Raw genomic sequence first — 20,399 nt, forward strand, 5'->3', positions numbered from 1 at the left:
GAAGAAAAAGCAGAAAATATAAAAGGTCAGTTCTCAGCATATCAAGTGTTTTTTAGAACAGCTGACTTAGCAGATGAGGGGTACTCTGTTGTATCACATGATCTGAGAAGCCTGATAAACCTAGGCCAAACAGACTGCTTGATTTCAACAGGAAAAGGTTCTTGAAATTCAAATACTTTCCCTTTTCCTCAGGTGACTTTGTTGCAAAAAATGTGTATATTTAAGGAATACAATGGTCAAAGCTGAAACAGTTGTGTCTCACAAGTCGGTCAGGCATGCTAGATATGGAAATAGGTAACATGGAAGTAATTATGAGGTCAGTTAAGCAGGACCTGGCTCAAAATCAATAATAAAAGTAGCCAAGGCTTATGCTATTTTATGGCTTGCATACCAGCTGTTATCAAATAGTTTATGATGCATTTTCTGCTGAAGGGTTTGAATACCTGGTGTCCTGGAGAACAATTTCCTGTCATGATGAGGGTCCATACATTTCCTTCAATCAATCAATCGTATTTATTGAGCACTTACTGTGTGCAGAGCACTGTACTAAGTGCTTGGGAAGTACAAGTTGGCAACATATAGAGACAGTCCCTACCCAACAGTGGGCTCACTGTCAGTATAGTGGGCGGGCTATGCTTCTTTCCTTAGTGATACTTTTAATTGTTTGAGCTCAGGAAACATTACAATATACCTAGCTGTAATAATAATAGTAATGATGGTATTTGTTAAGCACTTACTATATGCCAGGCACTATACTAAGCACTGGGATGCATATAAGCAAATCAGGTTGGACGCAGTCCCTGTCCCACATGGGGCTCACAGTCTCGATCCCCATTTTTCAGATGAGGGAACTGAGGCCCAGAGAAGTCAAGGGACTTGCCCAAGTTCCCACAGGAGACAGGATTAGAACCATCTAATAGATGGTTCTTGAAGCCTCAGTTGTGGGATATAGATAAGCGAAGAAGCACGCTTGCCCAGTGGAAAGGTGCCAAAATTATAGAGCTATAAGGCTGTGAGGTCCAAATCCAAACCAAGAGCCAATGATTAGAAGAGAATAATAATAATAATAATAATAATAATAATAATAATAATAATAATGGTATTTTTAAGCGCTTACTGGGTGCCAAGCACTGTTCTAAGTGCTGAGGTAGATACAATTTGTTTTGTTTTGTTGTCTGTCTCCCCACCTCCCTGACTGTGAGGTCATTGTTGGGTAGGGATTGTCACTATCTGTTGCCGAATTGTACTTTCCAAGCGCTTAGTACAGTACTCTGCACACAGTTAGCCCTCAGTAAATACGAATGAAAAGGTTGGACAAATCCCTGTCCCACATGAGGCTCAAAAAATCAGTTTCCGCACAAAGAAGGAACCTTAAATAATGATAATGGTAACGATAATAATAATAGTAGTAGTTAACTGCTTATTATGTTCCAGGCACCGTATTCAGTGCTGGGGTAAATAGAAGGTAATAATGATAAAAACTATTATTGTGGTGTTTGTTAAGCACTATTTGCCAGGCACACATTCAGTACTGGGGTGGATACAAGCAAATTGAGTTGGACACAGTCCCTGTCCCATGTGGGGCTCACAGTCTCAATCCCCATTTTCCAGGTGAGGTACCGGAGGGCCAGAGATGTGAAGTGACTTGCTCAGGGTCACACAATCAGACAAGTGGCGGAGCCGGGATTAGAACCCAGGTCCTTCGGAGCCCCAGGCCCGGGCTCTATCCACTAGACCACGCTGCTTCTCTTTTACGTCACTCTGCTTCTCTTAAACTGGCAGGAAATCCATTTCAGTGATTTCCCTAGCATTCCCTCCATCGTGAAAGAAGAGTTCCTGCACAAAGAAGGAACCTTAAATAATGATAATGGTAATGATAATAATAATAGTATTAGTTAATACTCTACAAATACTCTACAAAGAACGTGCTGCCAACATCCAATGCTTGACTAAGTCCCTCCTGTAGCCAGAGCCATGAAGTGTGGCAGAACGCCCAGATCCGATGGCGTACCATTGGCATGTACTAGCCATGATGGGGTGTACTGCTTAATTCAGTCAGCCGTATTTACTGAGTTATTATGTGAGCAGGGCACTGTACTAATCAATCAATCAATCAATCGTTTTTATTGAGCGCTTACTGTGTGCAGAGCACTGTACTAAGCGCTTGGGAAGTCGAAGTTGGCAACATATAGAGACGGTCCCTACCCAACGGTGGGCTCACAGTCTGGAAGGGGGAGACAGAGAATGAAACAAAACATATTAACAAAATAAAATAAGTAGAATAGATATGTACAAGTAAAATAAATAAATAGAGTAATAAATACGTACAAACATATATGCATATTTACAGGTGCTGTGGGGAAGGGAAGGAGGCAAGGCGGGGAGGGGGGATGGAGAGGGGAAGGAGGGGGAGAGGAAAGAGGGGGCTCAGTCTGGGAAGGCCTCCTGAGAGGACTTGGGAGAGTAGAAACGCTTTGGAGAGTAGAACACAACAGGATAAGGGACACAACCCGGAGCTTACAGTTTAGAGGGGGAGACAGACGTTGATATGAAGAAATAAATAACGGATATGGACATAATAATGATAATAATAAATAATAATAGCATTTATTAAGCGCTTACTACGTTTAAAGCACTGTTCTAAGCACTGGGGAGGTTACAAGGTGATCAGGTTGTCCCGGGGGGGCTCACAGTCTTAATCCCCATTTTACAGATGAGGTAACTGAGGCCCAGAGAAGTGAAGTGACTTGCCCAAAGTCACACAGCTGACAATTGGCGGAGCCGGGGTTTGAACCCATGACCTCTGACTCCAAAGCCCATGCTCTTTCCACTGAGCCACACTGCTATGTCTTCTATGTGACCTTGGGAAACTTACTTCGCTTCTCTGTGCCTCCGTTACCTCATCTGTAAAATGGGAATCGAGACAAGGACTGTGTCCAACCCAATTCACTTGTATCCACCCAAGCACTTAGTACAGTGCCTGACCCATAGTAAACGCTTAACAAATACCGTAATTACTATTATTATTCCCCTTCAAAGTCCTTCAGTGAGTTATCTACGTTTGCTGTCTCCTCTTCCGCTCCTCCAGTTTTCTCCTTTATTCCCTCCAATATGGCTTTTGCTCTATTCACTCCATGGAAATTGCCCTCTCTAAAGAAATTACCCTCTCTGAGAAGCAGCATGGCTCAGTGGAAAGAGCCCGGGCTTGGGAGTTCAGAGGTCATGGGTTCTAATCCTGGCTCCACCTATTGTCAGCTGTGTGACTTTGGGCAAGTCACTTCACTTCTCTGGGCCTCAGTTACTGTAAAATGGGGATCAGGCAAAATATGTTATGTTCTGTTGTCTGTCTACCCCTTCTAGACTGTGAGCCCACTGTTGGGTAGGGACCGTCTCTATATGTTACCAACTTGTACTTCCCAAGCGCATAGTACAGTGCTCTGCACACAGTAAGTGCTCAATAAATATGATTGAATGAATGAATGAATGAATGAATGGGGATTAAGATTGTGAGCCCCACATGGGACAACCTGATCACCTTGCATCCTCCCCAGCGCTTAGAACAGTGCTCTGCACATAGTAAGCGCTTAACAAATGCCATCATTATTATTATTAAAGTCACCAGTGACCTTCTTGCCAAATTTAATTGCCCCTACCATAATCCTCCTCGACTTCTCAACTGCCTTCAGCACTGTAGACCATGCCCTCCTCTTGGAAACATTAGCTAAATATGGCTTCACCATTCCTGTCCTCTCCTGTTTTTTTTTTTTGTTTGTTTTTTTTATGGCATTTATTAAGCGCTTACTATGTGCAAAGCACTGTTCTAAGCACTGGTTCTCCTCCTGTCTGTCTGTCCGGCCCATCTCAGTTTCTTTCACGGGCTCCTCCTCTGCCTCCCCCTGTGGGGGTCCCTCCACGCTCAGTTCTGGGTCTCCTTCTATTCTCCAGCTAAGCCCACTCCCTTGGAGAACTCAATCGCCCCCGTGACTTGAATCACCATCCCTGTGGATGTTTCCCAATTCTACCTCTCCATCCCTGACCTCTCTCCTGCTTCACAGTCTCGCACTTCCTGCCACCTTCAAGACATCCCTGCTTGGATTTCCCACTGGCACCTCAAATTAAACAAGACTCCTCATCTTCCGACCCAAACCCTGTGCTCCCTCTGATTTTCCCGTCAGTGTAAAGCACCACTGTCCTCCCTGGCTCACAAGCCTGTAACCTCGGCATTATACACAAACTTGTACTTCCCAAGTGCTTAGTACAGTGCTCTGCACACAGTAAGCGCTCAATAAATACGATTGAATGAATGAATGAATACACAAATCTCTCTCATTCCACCCACATGTTCAGCGTGTCACCAAATCCTCTCCTTTTCATCTTTACAGCATCACTAAAATTCCACCCTTTCCTCTCCATCCAAACTACTACCACGTTGATCCAAGTACTTATCCTATCACTCATTCACTCAGTCGTATTTATTGAGCGCTTACTGTGTGCAGAGCACTGTACTAAGCTCTTGGGTGAGTACAATATAATGAAAAGACACATTCCCTGCCTATAACAGTCTACAAAGGGAGACAGACACTAATAGAAATAAATATAGTATGGGTATATACATAAGTGCTTATGGGGCTGGGGGCAGGTGAACAGTGCTTTGCACATAGTAAGCGCTTAATAAATGCCATCATCATTATTAATATAAAGGGAGCAAGTCAGTGCGACGCTATCCTGCCTTGACTATTGCATCAACCTCTTTGAAGACCTCCCTGCCTCCTGTCTCTCCTCACTCTGGTCCACACTCCACTCTGTTGCCTGGATTAAATTTCTAAGAAGACATGAAGTCCTGGTCTCCCCACATGCCACAGAACTTCAGTGGTTGCCCATCTCCCTCCATATCAACCCGAAATACCTCACCGGTGACTTTAAAGCAGTCAGTTCGTGGCTCAGTGGAAAGAGCCCGGGCTTTGGAGTCAATCAATCAATCAATCAATCATATTTATTGAGCACTTACTGTGTGCAGAGCACTGTACTAAGCGCTTGGGAAGTACAAGTTGGCAACATATGGAGACGGTCCCTACCCAACAGTGGGCTCACAGTCGAAAAGGGGGAGACAGAGAACAAACCAAACATACTAACAAAATAACATAAATAGAACAGATATGTACAAGTAAAATAAATAAATAAATAAATAGAGTAATGAATATGTACAAACATATATACAGAGTCAGAGGTCAGGGGTTCAAATCCTGGCTCCGCCAACTGTCAGCTCTGTGACTTTGGGCACGTCACTTCGCTTCTCGGTGCCTCAGTTCCCTCATCAGAAGCAGCATGGCTCAGTGGAAAGAGCCCGGGCTTTGGAGTCAGAGGTCATGGTTTCAAATCCAGACTCTGCCAATTGTCAGCTGTGTGACTTTGGGCAAGTCACTTAACTTCTCTGGGCCTCAGTTACCTCATCTGTAAAATGGGGATGAAGACTGTGAGCCCCCTGTGGGACAACCTGATTGCCTTGTAACCTCCCCAGCGCTTAGAACAGTGCTTTTCACATAGTAAGCACTTAATAAATGCCATCATTATTATTTGACACTTAGAACAGTGCTTCAGCACTTAGAACAGTGGTTTGCACATAGTAAGTGCTTAACAACCACCATTATTATCATTATTATTATTATTATCATTATTATTATTGTAACCTCCCCAGCGCTTAGAACAGTGCTTTGCAAATAGTAAGCACTTAATAAATGCCATTATTATTATTAATAATAATAATAATAAAATGAGGATTAAAATTCTGAGCCCCCTGTGGGACAACCTGATCACCTTGTAACCTCCCCAGTACTTGGAACAGTGCTTTGCTCATAGTAAGCACTTAACAAATACCATCATTATTATCATTATTATGTTACCTCAGTGATTTACTACCACCACCCAGCCCCCACACTTGCTTCCTCTAATGCCATCCAACTCACCGCACCTCAATTTTTGTCTTTCTCCCTGCTAACCCCTCGCCCATATCCTGCCTCTGGTTCAGGACTTCCCTTCCCCTTCATATTCTACAAAGCGCCACTCTCCCTTCAAAGCCTCAAAGCCTCATCAGAATCACATCTTCTCCAAGAGGCTTTCCTTAGTTACACCCCCATTTCCCCTACTCTCTCTCCCGTCCGCTTCGCCTGTACACTTGAATCTGTGCACTTGATAGTCATCTCCCCCTCAGCCCCAAAGTGCTTGTTTTATGTATCGGTAATTTATTTATTCATTCAGTTGAATACATTGAGTGCTTACTAGGTGCAAAACACTGTTTATATCAATGTCTGCCTCCCCCTCCAGACTGTAAGCTCGTTGTGGGTAGGGAAGGAACATGTCTACCAACTGGATTGAATTATACTCTCCTAAGCACTCAGTACAGTGCTCTCTGCACCTGGTAAACGCTCAGTAAATAATAATAATAATGATGGTATTTGTTAAGCGCTTACCATGTGTGAAGCACTGTTTTAAGCGCTGGAGGGGGTATGAGGTGATCAGGTTGCCCCACGTGGGCCTCACAGTCTTCATCCCCATTTTACAAATGAGAGGTAACTGAGGCACAGAAAAGTGAATTGACTTGCCCAAGGTCACACAACAATCAATCAATCAATCAATCGTATTTATTGAGCGCTTACTATGTGCAGAGCACTGTACTAAGCGCTAACAACAGACATGTAGGAGAGCCAGAATTCGAACCTGTGACCTCTGACTCCCAAGCCCGTGCTCTTTCCACTGAGCCATGCTGCTTCTGTACCATCAATCAATCAGTGGTATTTATTGAGCAATGACTACGTGCGAAGCCTTGTATTAAATGGAAAGAGCCCGGGCTTTGGATTCAGAGGTCATGGGTTCAAATCCCGGCTCCGCCAATTGTCAGCTGTGTGACTTTGGACAAGTCACTTCACTTCTCTGGACCTCAGTTCCCTCATCTGTAAAATGGGGATTAAGACTGTGAGCCCCCGGTGGGACAACCTGATCACCTAGATCACCTGATCTTCTAGACTGTGAGCCCGCTGTTGGGTAGGGACCGTCTCTATATGTTGCCAACTTGTACTTCACAAGCGCTTAATACAGTGCTGTGCACACAGTAAGCGCTCAGTAAATATGATTAAATGAATGAATGAATCACCTTGTAACCTCCCCAGCACTTAGAACAGTGCTTTGCACATAGTAAGTGCTTAATGAATGATATTATTATTATGATTATGATGATGATTAAGTGCCTGGGAGAGTACAATACAAAAGAATTAGCACACTCCCTACCCACAACCAGCTTGTAGTCTAGAGGGGCAGACAGTCGTTAATATGAATAAATGATTCACGATATATAATTTGAAGGTATGTACTGTGCCGTTCTGTGGGGTTGGAGGGGTGGGCGATTATCAAATGTCAAAAAGTCACAGACCCAAGTGCACAGACGACAGAGAAGGGAAAGCAAGCTGCAGAAAAGGGGGGGGGGTTAATCGGGGAAGGCCTCTCGGAGGAGATGTGACCTCAATAATCATCATCATCATCATCAATTGTATTTATTGAGCGCTTACTGTGTGCAGAGCACTGTACTAAGCACTTGGGAAGTACAAGTTGGCAACACATAGAGGCAGTTCCTACCCAACAGTGGGCTCACAGTCTAAAAGGGGGAGACAGAGAACAAAACCAAACATACTAACAAAATAAAATAAATAGAATAGGTATGTACAAGTAAAATAAATAAATAGAGTAATAAATATGTACAAACATATATACATATATGAAGGGAAGGAGGTAAGATGGGGGGGATGGAGAGGGGGACGAGTGGTTGGAAAGAGTGTTGGTCTGGAGTTATGGAGGGGAGGGAGAGGAAGTGAGAAAGGAGTCGGCGGCGAGATAGATGAGATTGAGGCATGATGAGTAAACCGTCTCAAGAAAACCTGAGTGTGCAGGCTGGGCCGGAGTAGATTAGTGAGGTGAGGTAGGATGAGGCGAGGAAATTTAATGCTTTAAAGCATTGATTGATCGACTGATTGATTGGCAGAGGAGGGAAACACTTCCCAGAATATCCCACTGGTTTCTGGGAAGCAAATCAGTCTTTTTGCCCTCTGAATCCCTGCAATTCTGTCACTAGGTTTCAGCCTTACCAGTGTAGAGGCCTTTTTCCAACTCACAACTTCGGTGACGAGCTATCGAGCTGATTCTGCTCGCTAATGTTTGTTGTTTTTTGTCATCATTTTAAGACTCCATTCCTCCTGAATCTATCTTGGTGTTCAAAGAAGAGAAACTCTCACCTCGATTTTAGCCATTTTCACAGTTGGGAGGCACAAGATGTATTCATTTCTGTACTGCGTAAATGTTACTTGCAGTGAAGCAGTTTGTATAGTCAAGCAATTATAATTTAACAGAACACTCCTTCAGTATCAACCAGAATCATGTCAAATTTAAGGAGTAGCTATGGTATGTGATTAATTCTGATAAGACTGAAAGGGTTTATTTATTTTGGGCTTGAGTTGTCATGTTCAAATTAAATAAAACAAAACTCCTGACTTGTTTGCATTCTAATTGCTGAATTACCTGTGTGGAAATGCCTAGTCATGTATTTCTTTGGCATAAGCGGGTATGAAGTTGAGAAGCCTTCCCTTCAGTTTTCAGACTTCTATTAAGTAGTCAAACAAGGTACCACTGTATATATTTGAAGGCCATATATTGCATGATACTAAGGGATATTCATTCATTCAATTGTATTTATTGAGCACTTACTGTGTGCAGAGTACTATACTAAGCACTTGGAAAGTACAATACAGCAGTAAACAGAGGCAATCCCTGCCCACAACAGGCTTACTAGAACTGAATAAAACATTTTTGTTCTCTATACCTCCCTCCTCGAGAATACTATGTGCTATATATTGTGGATCAGGAAGGGTATTATTTCCTTACAAAATGGATGTTTTATGGCAGTAAAAATGATGACAAGCTAAAATTTCCGAGTTAATTAGAGAGGCTACTCTTGCAATTACCGGAGTGTTGGGAGAAACCAGATGGGGTGTGATGGTTTTAGAAATATTTGAAGTCTCTTTATGCAAAATCACACTTTTTTTAGAAAGGGGAAGTGGTTGAAGAAAGCTTTGAGGTGAAACGGCATAATTCAAAGACTAATATACTCTTTACGAAGTTGATTATATGCTATGAACTTTATAAGCTCCCGAAAGGCATTTCGTTTTGTGTTTCAGAAGTAGATTTGGGGAATTTTGCTTGAGCAGAGAGAGCTGGCGGCCTCGGGCTGTTCTGCTAGTTTCAGTGTCAGGTGGACAGATTAAAGAGAAGGCCAACAACATAAAGATCACCGCAGGCAGCCAATTAGAGGTAGATGTGGGGAGAGCAGGCTTGAGGAAGGGTGTGAAGCAGAGGGAGGGTCCCATACTGTTCCTCTGCTTTATTAATTAAGGAGATTTAGGAGATGCCCTTCCGTAGTGGGAATTGGAGGAAGCAGGTTGTAAATGGACAAGACATTCTTGTTTACACTGCACTGATCATTTATTTATTTTATTTTATTAGTATGTTTGGTTTTGTTCTCTGTCTCCCCCTTTTAGACTGTGAGCCCACTGTTGGGTAGGGACTGTCTCTATATGTTGCCAGTTTGTATTTCCCAAGCGCTTAGTACAGTGCTCTGCACATAGTAAGCGCTCAGTAAATACGATTGATGATTGATGATGATGATGATCAGGGAGTTGCTTTAAAATATAATTTCAGGCCTTTTCCACAGTATAATTTACTTTGGGCTCATCTGGTCCATTAATGGCGTAATGGATAGAACATGGGCCTGGGAGTAAGAAGGTCATGGGTTCTAATCCCGTCTTCCTCCGCCAATTGATGATGATGGCATTTGGTAAGCACTTACTATGTGCAAAGCACTGTGGCCTGGGAGTAAGAAGGTCATGGGTCCTAATCCCGTCTTCCTCCGCCAGTTGATGATGATGGCATTTGGTAATAATAATAATAACGATGGCATTTGTTAAGTGCTTACTATGTGCAACGCACTGTTCAAAGCGTTGGGGGGGATACAGTGTGATCAAGTTGTCCCACGTGGGGCTCACAGTCTTAATCCCCATTTTTACAGATGAGAGAACTGAGGCTCAGAGAAGTTAAGTGACTTGCCCAAGGTCACACAGCAGACTTGTGGTAGAGCCGGGATTTGAACCCACAACCTCTGACTCCAAAGCCCGGGCTCTTCCCACTGAGCCACGCTGTGCTTACTATGTGCAAAGCACTGTTCTAAGTGCAGGGGAGATACAAGGTTTTCCCACGTGGGGCTCACAATCTTAATCCCCATTTTACAGATGAGGCCACTGAGGCTCAGAGAAGTTAAGTGACTTGCCCAAGGTCTCACAGTAGACATGTGGCAGAGCCGGGAATCAAACTAATGACCTCTGACTCCCAAGCCCAGGCTCTTTCCACTGAGCCACGCAATTGTCTGCCGTGTGACCTTGAGGAAGTCACTTCACTTCTCTGTGCCTCATTTGCCTCATCTGTAAAATGGGGACTGAGACTGTGGGCAAGAGACTGCATCCAACCCAATTTGCTTGTAACCACCCCAGCACTTAGTACAGTGCCTGACACATAGTGCTTAACAAATACCATTATTATTAATTATTATTACCTACAGTGGAATATTATTTTTTATTAGGTATTGTTCAATTCAGAAATGGCAACTAAAATGATTTGGTTATTTGTTAGGGGCTTACTGTGTGCCAGGCACTGTAACTAATCTCCGGGGTGGATACAAGCAAATCGGTTGGACGCATTCCCTCTCCCACATGGAGCTCACGGTCTCAATCCCCATTTTCCAGATGAGGTAACTGAGGCACAGAGAAGCGACGTGATTTACCCAAGTCCACACAGCAGCCAAGTATTAGAGCCAGGATTCAAACCCATGAACTTCTGACTCTCAGGCCTGTGCTCTGGGAGATGGGGTACTTTGACATAATAATAATAATAATAAATAATGATGGCATTTATTAAACACTTACTATGTGCAAAGCACTGTTCTAAGCTCTGGGGAGGTTACAAGGTGATCAGGTTGTCCCACAGGGGGCTCACAGTCTTAATCCCCATTTTACAGATGAGGGAACTGAGGCCCAGAGAAGTGACGTGACTTGCCCAAAGTCACCCAGCTGACAATTGGCAGAGCTGGGATTTGAACCCGTGACCTCTGACTCCAAAGCCCGGGCTCTTTCCACTGAGCCACGCTGACATGGCGATCGATTGAAAGGATAAGGCCGTTCAGTCTAGACAAGAGTGAGAGCAAGCGTGCTTTAAATGTCAGCATGGCCTCACGGAAAGAGCATGGTCCTTGGCGTCAGAAAACCTGGATTCTAATCTTGGATCTGCCATGTACCTGCCGTGCGACCTTGGGCAGGTTTTTCATTCATTCAATCATATTTATTGGGGTTTTACTGTGTGCAGAGCACTGTACTAAACCCTTGGAAAGTACAGTTCAGCAACAGAGACAATCTGTACCCAACAACGGGCTCACAGTCCATAATGGGGGAGACAGACATTAAAACAAGTCAACAGGCATCAATAGCAATAAATAAATAGAGTTACAGATATACATACACATCATTAATAAAATTAATAGAATAATAAATAGGTACATAGATACACAAGTGAGAAGCAGCGTGGCTCAGTGGAAAGAGCACGGGCTTTGGAGTCAGAGGTCGTGGGTTCAAATCCCGTCTCTGCCAATTGTCAGCTGTGTGACTCTGGGCAAGTCACTTAACTTCTCTGTGCGTCAGTTACATCATCTGTAAAATGGGGATGAAAACTGTGAGCCCCCTGTGGGACAACCTGATCACCTTGTAACCTCCCCAGTGCTTAGAACAGTGCTTTGCACGTAGTAAGCACTTAATAAATGCCATTATTATTATTATTATTATTATGGAGTGGGGGGTAGAGCAGAGGGAGGGGGTCAGGGCGATGGCGAGGGGAGGAGGAGCAGAGGAACAAGGGGGCTTAGTCTGGATCACTTTCACATCTCTGTACCTCAGTTTCCTCAACTGCAAAATGGGGGTTTAAAATTGGTTCTCCCTCCTACTTCTACTGTGAGCCCCATGTGGGAACCAATTGACTTGTATTTCCTTGAGGATTTAGTACACTCTGCTTGGCATATTTTAAGCACTCAGTTGTTAATATAAAGCAGGGCTCAATGGAAAGAGTATGGGCTTTGGAGTCAGAGGTCATGGGTTCAAATCCCGGCTCCGCCAATTATCAGCTGTGTGACTTTGGGCAAATCACTTCACTTCTCTGGGCCTCAGTTACCTCATCTGTGAAATGGGGATTAAAACTGTGAGCCCCCCTTGGGACAACCTGATCACCTTGTGACCTACCCAGGGCTTAGAGCAGTGCTTTACACATGGTAAGCACTTAATAAATGCCATTATTATTATTATTATTATAAAGGTGAACAGGGCAGGTGTGGGCTTGTTCACCAATCATACAAAATCAGGACTAGGGGGAGTTACTCGTTGATTCATTCATTCAATCATATTTATTGAGCGCTTATTGTGTGCAAAGCAGTGTACTAAGCGCTGGGGAGAGTATAATATAAAAATAAACACCTTCCTAGCCCACAACAAGCTTAAAGTCTACAGGGGGGCAGACAGACATTAATATAGTGAGGCCCATTTCTAGGCTGTGAGCCCGCTGTGAGCAGGGATTGTCTCTCTCTCTTGCTGAATTGTACTTTCCAAATGCTTAGTCCAGTGCTCTGCACACAGTAAGCGCTTAATAAATATGATTGAAGGAATGAATAATATGAATAAGTAAATAAAGAAATAACTGATGTTCAGAACAAACCAAATGAAACTGATATTTCCACAGTGGGTGGTACGCATTTATCAAATTTGACTTTGATGTCTTTGGAATGCTGATATGATTAACAGGAAGGCGAGAGGCCAAAAATACCATTAGCAATCAGAAGAGATGAGATAAAGTCAGGGTGAAGAGGTCAATAGCGAGTAATTAGTGGGAATTACTAAGGGCTGCTAGAAGACTGAAGAAGGGTTTGGTTAGTTTCACTGGCAAGGGGGAAAAAATACGGGAGCCCATCCCAGATCGTGAAGTGGATGTGAGGAGAGCAAACTGGTCCGGTGGCTACTACTGTGGATTTCACCCTAAAAGACAAAGGAGTTGGCGAGTTTTCTGGTGAGTTGAGAGAGAATACGATTCTTCATGGGTCTCTTATTCAGACAACTTGTATCTGGGCTTGGATCCAAGTAGCTCTGGGCTCTCTACCAATTTAAGAAGCTGAGGAGATCAAGGGCTTCCATCAGGAAAATTTGGTTGCCCTGCCCTCTCTCCTTCCTCTGGGCTTCCCCATGCCGCTGGGCCCAATAATTTCAACCTCAGTGATTCGAAATCTTAGGAACTTTACAGCTTTAACCATCGTTATTAAGATAGGCTCACATTCACCCTTGAGTACCTAGGTAATCTAGGCTTCACCAAGAAGCAGTGCTGCTTAATCATCAATCGTATTTATTGAGCGCTTACTGTGTGCAGAGCACTGTATTAAGCGCTTGGGAAGTACAAGTTGGCAACATATAGAGACAGTCCCTACCCAACAGTGGGCTCACAGTCTAAAAGATAATGGAATTTATTGAGCACTTACTATGTGCGAAGCACTGTTTTAAGCGCTGGGGAGGTTACAAAGCGCTCAGGTTGTCCCACGGGGGGCTCACAGTCTTCATCCCTATTTTACAGATGAGGTAACCGAGGCCCAGAGAAGTTAAGTGACTTGCCCAAAATCACACAGCTGACAAGTGGGGAGTCAGGATTTGAACCCATGACCTCTGACTCCAAAGCCCAGGCTCTTTCCACTGAGCCACGCTGCCAAGCTTAATGGTTAAAGCACAGGTCTGGGAGCCAGAAGGACCTGGGTTCCGATCTCGGCTCCGCCACTTATCTGCTGGGTGACCCTGGGCAAGTCACTTCACTTCTCTGGGTCTCAGTTCCCTCATCCGTTAAATGGGGATTAAGGCTGTGAATCCCACATGGGACAACGTGATCACCTTGTATCTACCCCAGCACTTAGGGCAGTGCTTGGCATATAGTAAGCGCTTAACAAAAACCATCGTCATCATCGCTGTCATCATGTGGGGCAGGGACTGTGTCCAACCTGATTACTTGTGTCTACTCCAGCATTTAGAACAGTGCTTGGCACGCGGTAAGGACGTAACAACTACTTTTACTGTGATTATTCAAACACAAAGGAAGCAGATTGGTTCAAGGGGGAGAGACATTGCTTATAAACTCATTAGAGAGGCTCTCCCATCTTTTAGGAGAGAATGCAATAGTTTTAGGCCCTTTTAGGCTATGAATGTCTGGTAACCCGACACAGGAGGATCTAAATCATCCTGCTACATGGAAGAGAAAGTCATAATCAGTGGTGTGAAGAGGAAGAAAGGTTTGCCCTTCTCCAAGGCCTTTTCTGGTCTTTGTATGTGCTCCTGGGGGTTTTTCCCTCAAGTGTTGATAGCCTCAGAGTATTTTTTGGAAACAATGACAGCTTAGCTTCATTTCCTTCTGGGAAGGTGGAGTTCCCTAATCCCACTTAATGCTTTGTGAGTTGTGGTCCATGGTATTTAAACAATCCTTCTGTCATTTATATTTAAAAAAAAAATGGGTTGGGAGGTTTATCTCGGTTTGGGGGCCATTTGGTAACTACTATTCTAAAAATCTGGAATTTCTTCTCCCCTTACAGGATAAACATAAGCATGAACTAGAAGATATGAGGAAAGCTGGCCATGAAGCTCTGAGTATTATTGTGGAAGAATATAAGGTAAAGAGTCTAAGAACGCTGACATATCCACAAGTATTTTGTTTTTATTCGAAAAGCAGATGGCTGGAGATGTTTGGCTTTTATAGTACCTTTTCAGAGTTAGGAAGTCCAAGCTATAGGAGTGCAGGATTCCTCTTCCATAATACTTTTCATGCCTTGGAGAAATAGACACAATTCTGATCAATCAGTCAATCAATCGCATTTATTGAGCGCTTATTGTGTGCAGACCACTGTACTGAGTCCTTGGGAGAGTACAGCATATCAATAAAATAAATAAAATAAAATAAAAATAAAATAAACATATTCACTGCCTACAGCTAGCTTACAATCTAGAGGGGGAGACAGACATTAATGTAAATGAATAAATTAAGGATATGGACATAAGTGCTGTGGGGTTGAGGGGGGCGGGAAGGGAGCAAATCTGTGCAACGCAGAAGGAAGCGGGAGAAGTGGAAAGGAGGGCGCTTAGTCAGGGAAGGCCTCTTGGAGGAGATGTGCCTTCAGTAAGGCTTTGAAAGTGGGGAGAGTAATTCTATGGCAGATATGAAGAAGGAGGGCATTCCAGGCCAGAGGCAGGATGTGGATGAGGGGCCGGCAGTGAGATAGACGAGATCGAAGTGCAGTGAGTGGGTTGGCATTGGAAGAGCGAAGTTTGCGGGCTGGGTTGTAATAGGAGAGTAGCGAGGTGTGGTTTACTGAGGCAAAACATTTGCACTCCTTAAAAATAGAAGTATCTTCGAGGAAATTGTTTGGTTTATATGGCTACTTGAAATGTCTCCTTCAACTGTGCTTTATGATAGGCTTTCCCTGGTACATCATCTCTCTATACATTAAAAATAATCCTGACTTTTCAAGTGCATTGGGATGATTATTGGTTCTCTGTCATGTTAGCTTCATCCCCATGGAACCTAAATGTCAATATAATAATAATAATACACATACTATGTGCCAGGCACAGTAGACATTGCCCTGGATAGCATAGCTATTAACACGCTCTGTAGAGAGTGTTGTTTTTCAAAATGTTTTGACTGTGGTGTAAAGCAAGGCATAATGGGCTTCCTGCAAAGCACATTAATTTAAAATATCAAATGAATTCCTTCTTCAAGTCTGCATAAATGGCTTCTGACATGAGGGTACGTGATTAACCTTTTAGCAAAAGCTAAAAATATGAAAAATGTGGGCAGCAATTATGTTTTTCATTTTTTGAAGAGAAATTTGCTACTCAGCAAAGTTATTTGAAACATGATTTGGTTCAACTACCCAGATATCTTGGTGTTTCTGTTCAGTGAATACCCCATTGCCTAAACAGTGACCATAAGCATATCCCCAGTAAGAAAGCACAATAAATGTGATGACCTCTTTCCTGGAAACTTTCCTGGAGGTATCCAAACTCTTCGCAGAATTATTGTAATTGAATAGCGAGATTGGCTGTAACTTGTCTTCCGTAGAATTTGAGACTTCGCCACCTCTGCTTAATGCCATGAATTATTGATTGTCTGAACTCTGTGACCTGTGAGGGCTTATCTGTACTGTCCTGTCTTCATCCTTTATTGCCCTCATCTCTCACTTGTTACAGTATTAGTGAGAAAAAAATTAACGTGGATCTGAGCTTTCCATTGCTCTGCTGTTGCCTAGCAATGGATTGCTTAAATCCCAATTGTGGGACTGGGTATAGCCAACATTCTTGCACAGATTGTAAGAAATTGGGCTTGATCTTATGGGCAAGAAGGAAATAAATTATGTGTGATTTGTGGAGCTATAGTAACTCTTTAGATTCCAGTAAGCCATATTTTCCTTCTTCCCTTGTATTCCATGATTATTCACCTATGATGGCTTTTGTCTGGTTTGTTCCAGAGGAAGGAGGCTCCTGGTAAACTGCAGTTTTCCTTTCTCTAGGTTTGTGGCTAATATGGTCCAAGGTGTGAGTTTGTTTTTGTGTTTTCTAAGTTGGGTTTGTCTTCGGAGAAGCGGGGCCTAGTGGATAGAGCATGGGCTTGGGGGTCAGAAGGACCTGGGTTCTAATCCCAGCTCTGCGATATGACTGCTGTGTGGCCCTGGGCAAGTCACTTTACTTCTTTGCACCTCGGTTCCCTCATCTGTAAAAAATTGGCGATTAAGACTGTGAGCCCAACGTGGGACAGGGACTGTGTCCAAACTGTATACCTTCAGGCCTTCCCAGACTGAGCCCCCTTTTTCCTCTCCTCCTCCCCATCCCCCCCGTCCTATCTCCTTCCCCTCCCCACAGCACCTATATATATGTTTGTACAGATTTATTACTCTATTTTACTCGTACATATTTACTATTCTATTTATTTTGTTAATGATGTACATTTTGCTTTCATTCTATTTGTTCTGACAACTTGACACCCGTCCGCACGTTTTGTTTTGTTGTCTGTCTTCCCCTTCTAGACTGTGAGCCTGCTGTTGGGTAGGGACCGTCTTTATATGTTGCCAACTTGTACTTCCCAAGCACTTAGTACAGTGTTCTGCACACAGTAAGCACTCAATAAATACGATTGAATGAATGAATGTTTAGTATAGTGCCTGGCACATAGTAAGTGCTTAACAAATATGGCAATTATTATGATTATCATTTAGAGAAGCACTGTGGCTCAGTGAACAGAGCATGGACTTGGGAGTCGGGGGACATGGGTTCTAATATCGCCTCCTCTACTTCTCTGCTGTGTGACCTTGGGCAAGTTACTTAACTTCTCTGTGCCTCAGTTACCTCATCTGTAAAGTGGGGATTAAAAGTGTGGGCCCCACGTGGGACAACCTGATTACCATGTACCCACCCCAGTGCTTAGAACAGTGCTTTGCACATACTAAGCACTTAACAAATACCATTATTATTCTTCTTATTATTCTCATTATTATTATTATTTGGGAATTTACACTAGAGAAGGGATTGTGGGATTCAAGGTTGGGTCAGGTCTGAGGAAGGGCAAGAAGCCTGCTTTGGACATTGACAGGAGGCCAGCAAGAAGGCTGGTGCCTACAAATGTTTATTAAGCGGGCGCTTAGTGCAGTGACTGGAACATAGTAAGTGCTTTACAAATACCATTATTACTATGATAATTATTATTACAACTCCCACTTCCCTACCGTGCCCCTTTCGAACTCCACAGCTCTTTAGAGCCGATGACACTTCGTATGGTGGATGGAAGGGTTTGACTAAATAAGTTAATAAAAGCAGATGAGGGCACAGGAAGACTTGCAGCTTAGAAGGACGCATTGTGCTACTACATTATGAGCCGCAGTATGTGGTAATGGATAGAGCCTGGGCTTGGGAGTCAGAAGGTCATGGGTTCTAATCCCGGCCCCCCCAATCAATCAATCAATCGTATTTATTGAGCGCTTACTATGTGCAGAGCACTGTACTAAGCGCTTGGGAAGTACAAATTGGCAACACATAGAGACAGTCCCTACCCAACAGTGGGCTCACAGTCTAAAACACTTGTCCACTGTGTGACCTTGGGCAAGTCTCACTTCTCTGTGACTCAGTTACCTCAACTGTAAAATGAGGATAGAGACTGTGAGCCCCACGTGGGACAGGGACTATGTCCACCCCAATTTGCTTGTATACACTCCAGCACTTAGTACAGTGCCTGGCATAGAGTAAGCACTTCTCTTCTCTTGTCTTATACTGTCTGGTCGTCTCCAACCCATAGCGACACCAGGGACATATCTCTCCCAGAACGCCGTGCTCTCCATCTGCAATCGTTCTGGTAGTGGATCCAGTAAGTTTTCACAGAAGTGGTGGACCATTGCATCCTTCCGTGCAGTAAATGGGAGTTTCCGCCCTCAAATCTCTCCATACCGCTACTGCCCAGCACGGGGAAGTTTTGACTTGTAGCAGATTGCCTGCCCTCGCTAGCCACTGCCCAATCTAGGAATGGAATGGACGGGGCTCTGCTTGACTCTCCCTCTCCTAGTTGAGACTGATAGAGGACTGGAAACACATCAGGTGCAACCCTGAGAGGCGAGAGTAAGCACTTAAGAAGTACCATTTGTTAAGTGAATCACTTGTTAAATGAAGCACTTACCAGTGCTTCATTAGAGAAGCAGCATGGCTCAGTGGAAAGAGCACAGGCTTGGGTGTCCTTGTTCTGTATTTGTATTTGTTCTGACGATTTTGACACCTGTCTACATGGTTTGTTTTGTTGTCTGTCTCCCCCTTCTAGATTGTGAGCCCGTTGTGAGCTTGTTCTGTATTTGTATTCGTTCTGACGATTTTGACACCTGTCTACATGGTTTGTTTTGTTGTCTGTCTCCCCCTTCTAGATTGTGAGCCCGTTGTGAGCTTGTTCTGTATTTGTATTTGTTCTGACGACTTTAACACCTGTCTACATGGTTTGTTTTGTTGTCTGTCTCCCCCTTCTAGATTGTGATCCCATTGTGAGCCCATTGTCTGACCTGTATATATGTATATACCTGTATATATGTTTGTACATATTTATTACTCTATTTTTTTTATTTTACTTGTACATATCTATTCTATGTAATTTACTTTGTTAGTATGTTTGGTTTTGTTCTCTGTCTCCCCCTTTTAGACTGTGAGCCCACTGTTGGGTAGGGACTGTCTCTATGTATTGCCAACTTGTACTTCCCAAGTGCTTAGTACAGTGTTCTGCACACAGTAAGCGCTCAATAAATACGATTGATTGGGTAGGGACCGTCTCTATATGTTGCTGACTTGTACTTCCCATGTGCTTAGTACAATGGTCTGCACACAGTAAGCGCTCAATAAATATGATTGAATGAATGAGTGAGTCAGGGTTCATGGGTTCTAATCCCAGCTCTGCCACATGTCTGCTGTGTGACCTTGGGCAAGCCACTTAACGTCTTGGTGCCTCAGTTACCTCAAAATGGGGATTAAGACTTTGAGCCCCATGTGGGACAACCCGATCACCTTGTGTCCCCCCCAGTGCTTAGAACAGTGCTTCACAAATAGTAAGCTCTTAACAAATGCTATTATTATTATTATTATTATTATATTTTATGATCAGAGACCCCACCCTGCTGCCCGGTGAATATTCCAGCAATTCGTACCTTGGGTGGGGTGTTTTACATCAAAGCGTACATTGAACTATGTGCAGGGCTCTGTACTAAGCTCTGGGAAGAGTGCAACACAAACCAACACGTTCCATTCATTCATTCAATCGTATTTATTGAGTGCTTACTGTGTGCAGAGCACTGTACTAAACACTTGGGAAGTACAAGTCGGCAACACATAGAGACAGTCCCTACCCAACAGCGGGCTCACAGTCTAGAAGGGGGGAGACAGACTACAAAACAAAACATATTAACAAAATAAAATAAATAGAATAAATATGTACAAATAAAATAGAGTAATAAATACGTACAACCGTAAGGAGCTACTGACAAACCAGGTCGTGTCTTGTGGACAACAGAATGGCCCTTACTTATCCACACCAGGTGTTCATTCATTCAGTCATTCATTCAGTCATATTTATTGAGGACATACTGTGTGCAGAGCATTGTATTAAGCACTTCGGGAAGTATGATATAACAATGAAAAGACACATTCCCTGCCCACAACGAGTTTACAGTC

General features: G+C 43.5%; 1 protein-coding gene across 3 annotated transcripts in view; it reads left to right on the plus strand.

The window, feature by feature from the left end:
- CCDC91 (coiled-coil domain containing 91) overlaps positions 1 to 20,399 on the plus strand; it is a 510,937-nt gene that overhangs the window by 205,284 nt on the left and 285,254 nt on the right. For all 3 annotated transcript variants that reach the window (XM_038742360.1, XM_038742369.1, XM_038742367.1), the window contains exon 6: positions 14,747 to 14,824. In XM_038742360.1, coding sequence (XP_038598288.1) covers positions 14,747 to 14,824 — 78 coding nt within the window. The remainder of the gene's footprint in view (positions 1 to 14,746; positions 14,825 to 20,399) is intronic.

Source organism: Tachyglossus aculeatus, chromosome 2, assembly GCF_015852505.1.
Source record: "Tachyglossus aculeatus isolate mTacAcu1 chromosome 2, mTacAcu1.pri, whole genome shotgun sequence".
Taxonomy (NCBI): Eukaryota; Metazoa; Chordata; class Mammalia; order Monotremata; family Tachyglossidae; genus Tachyglossus; species Tachyglossus aculeatus.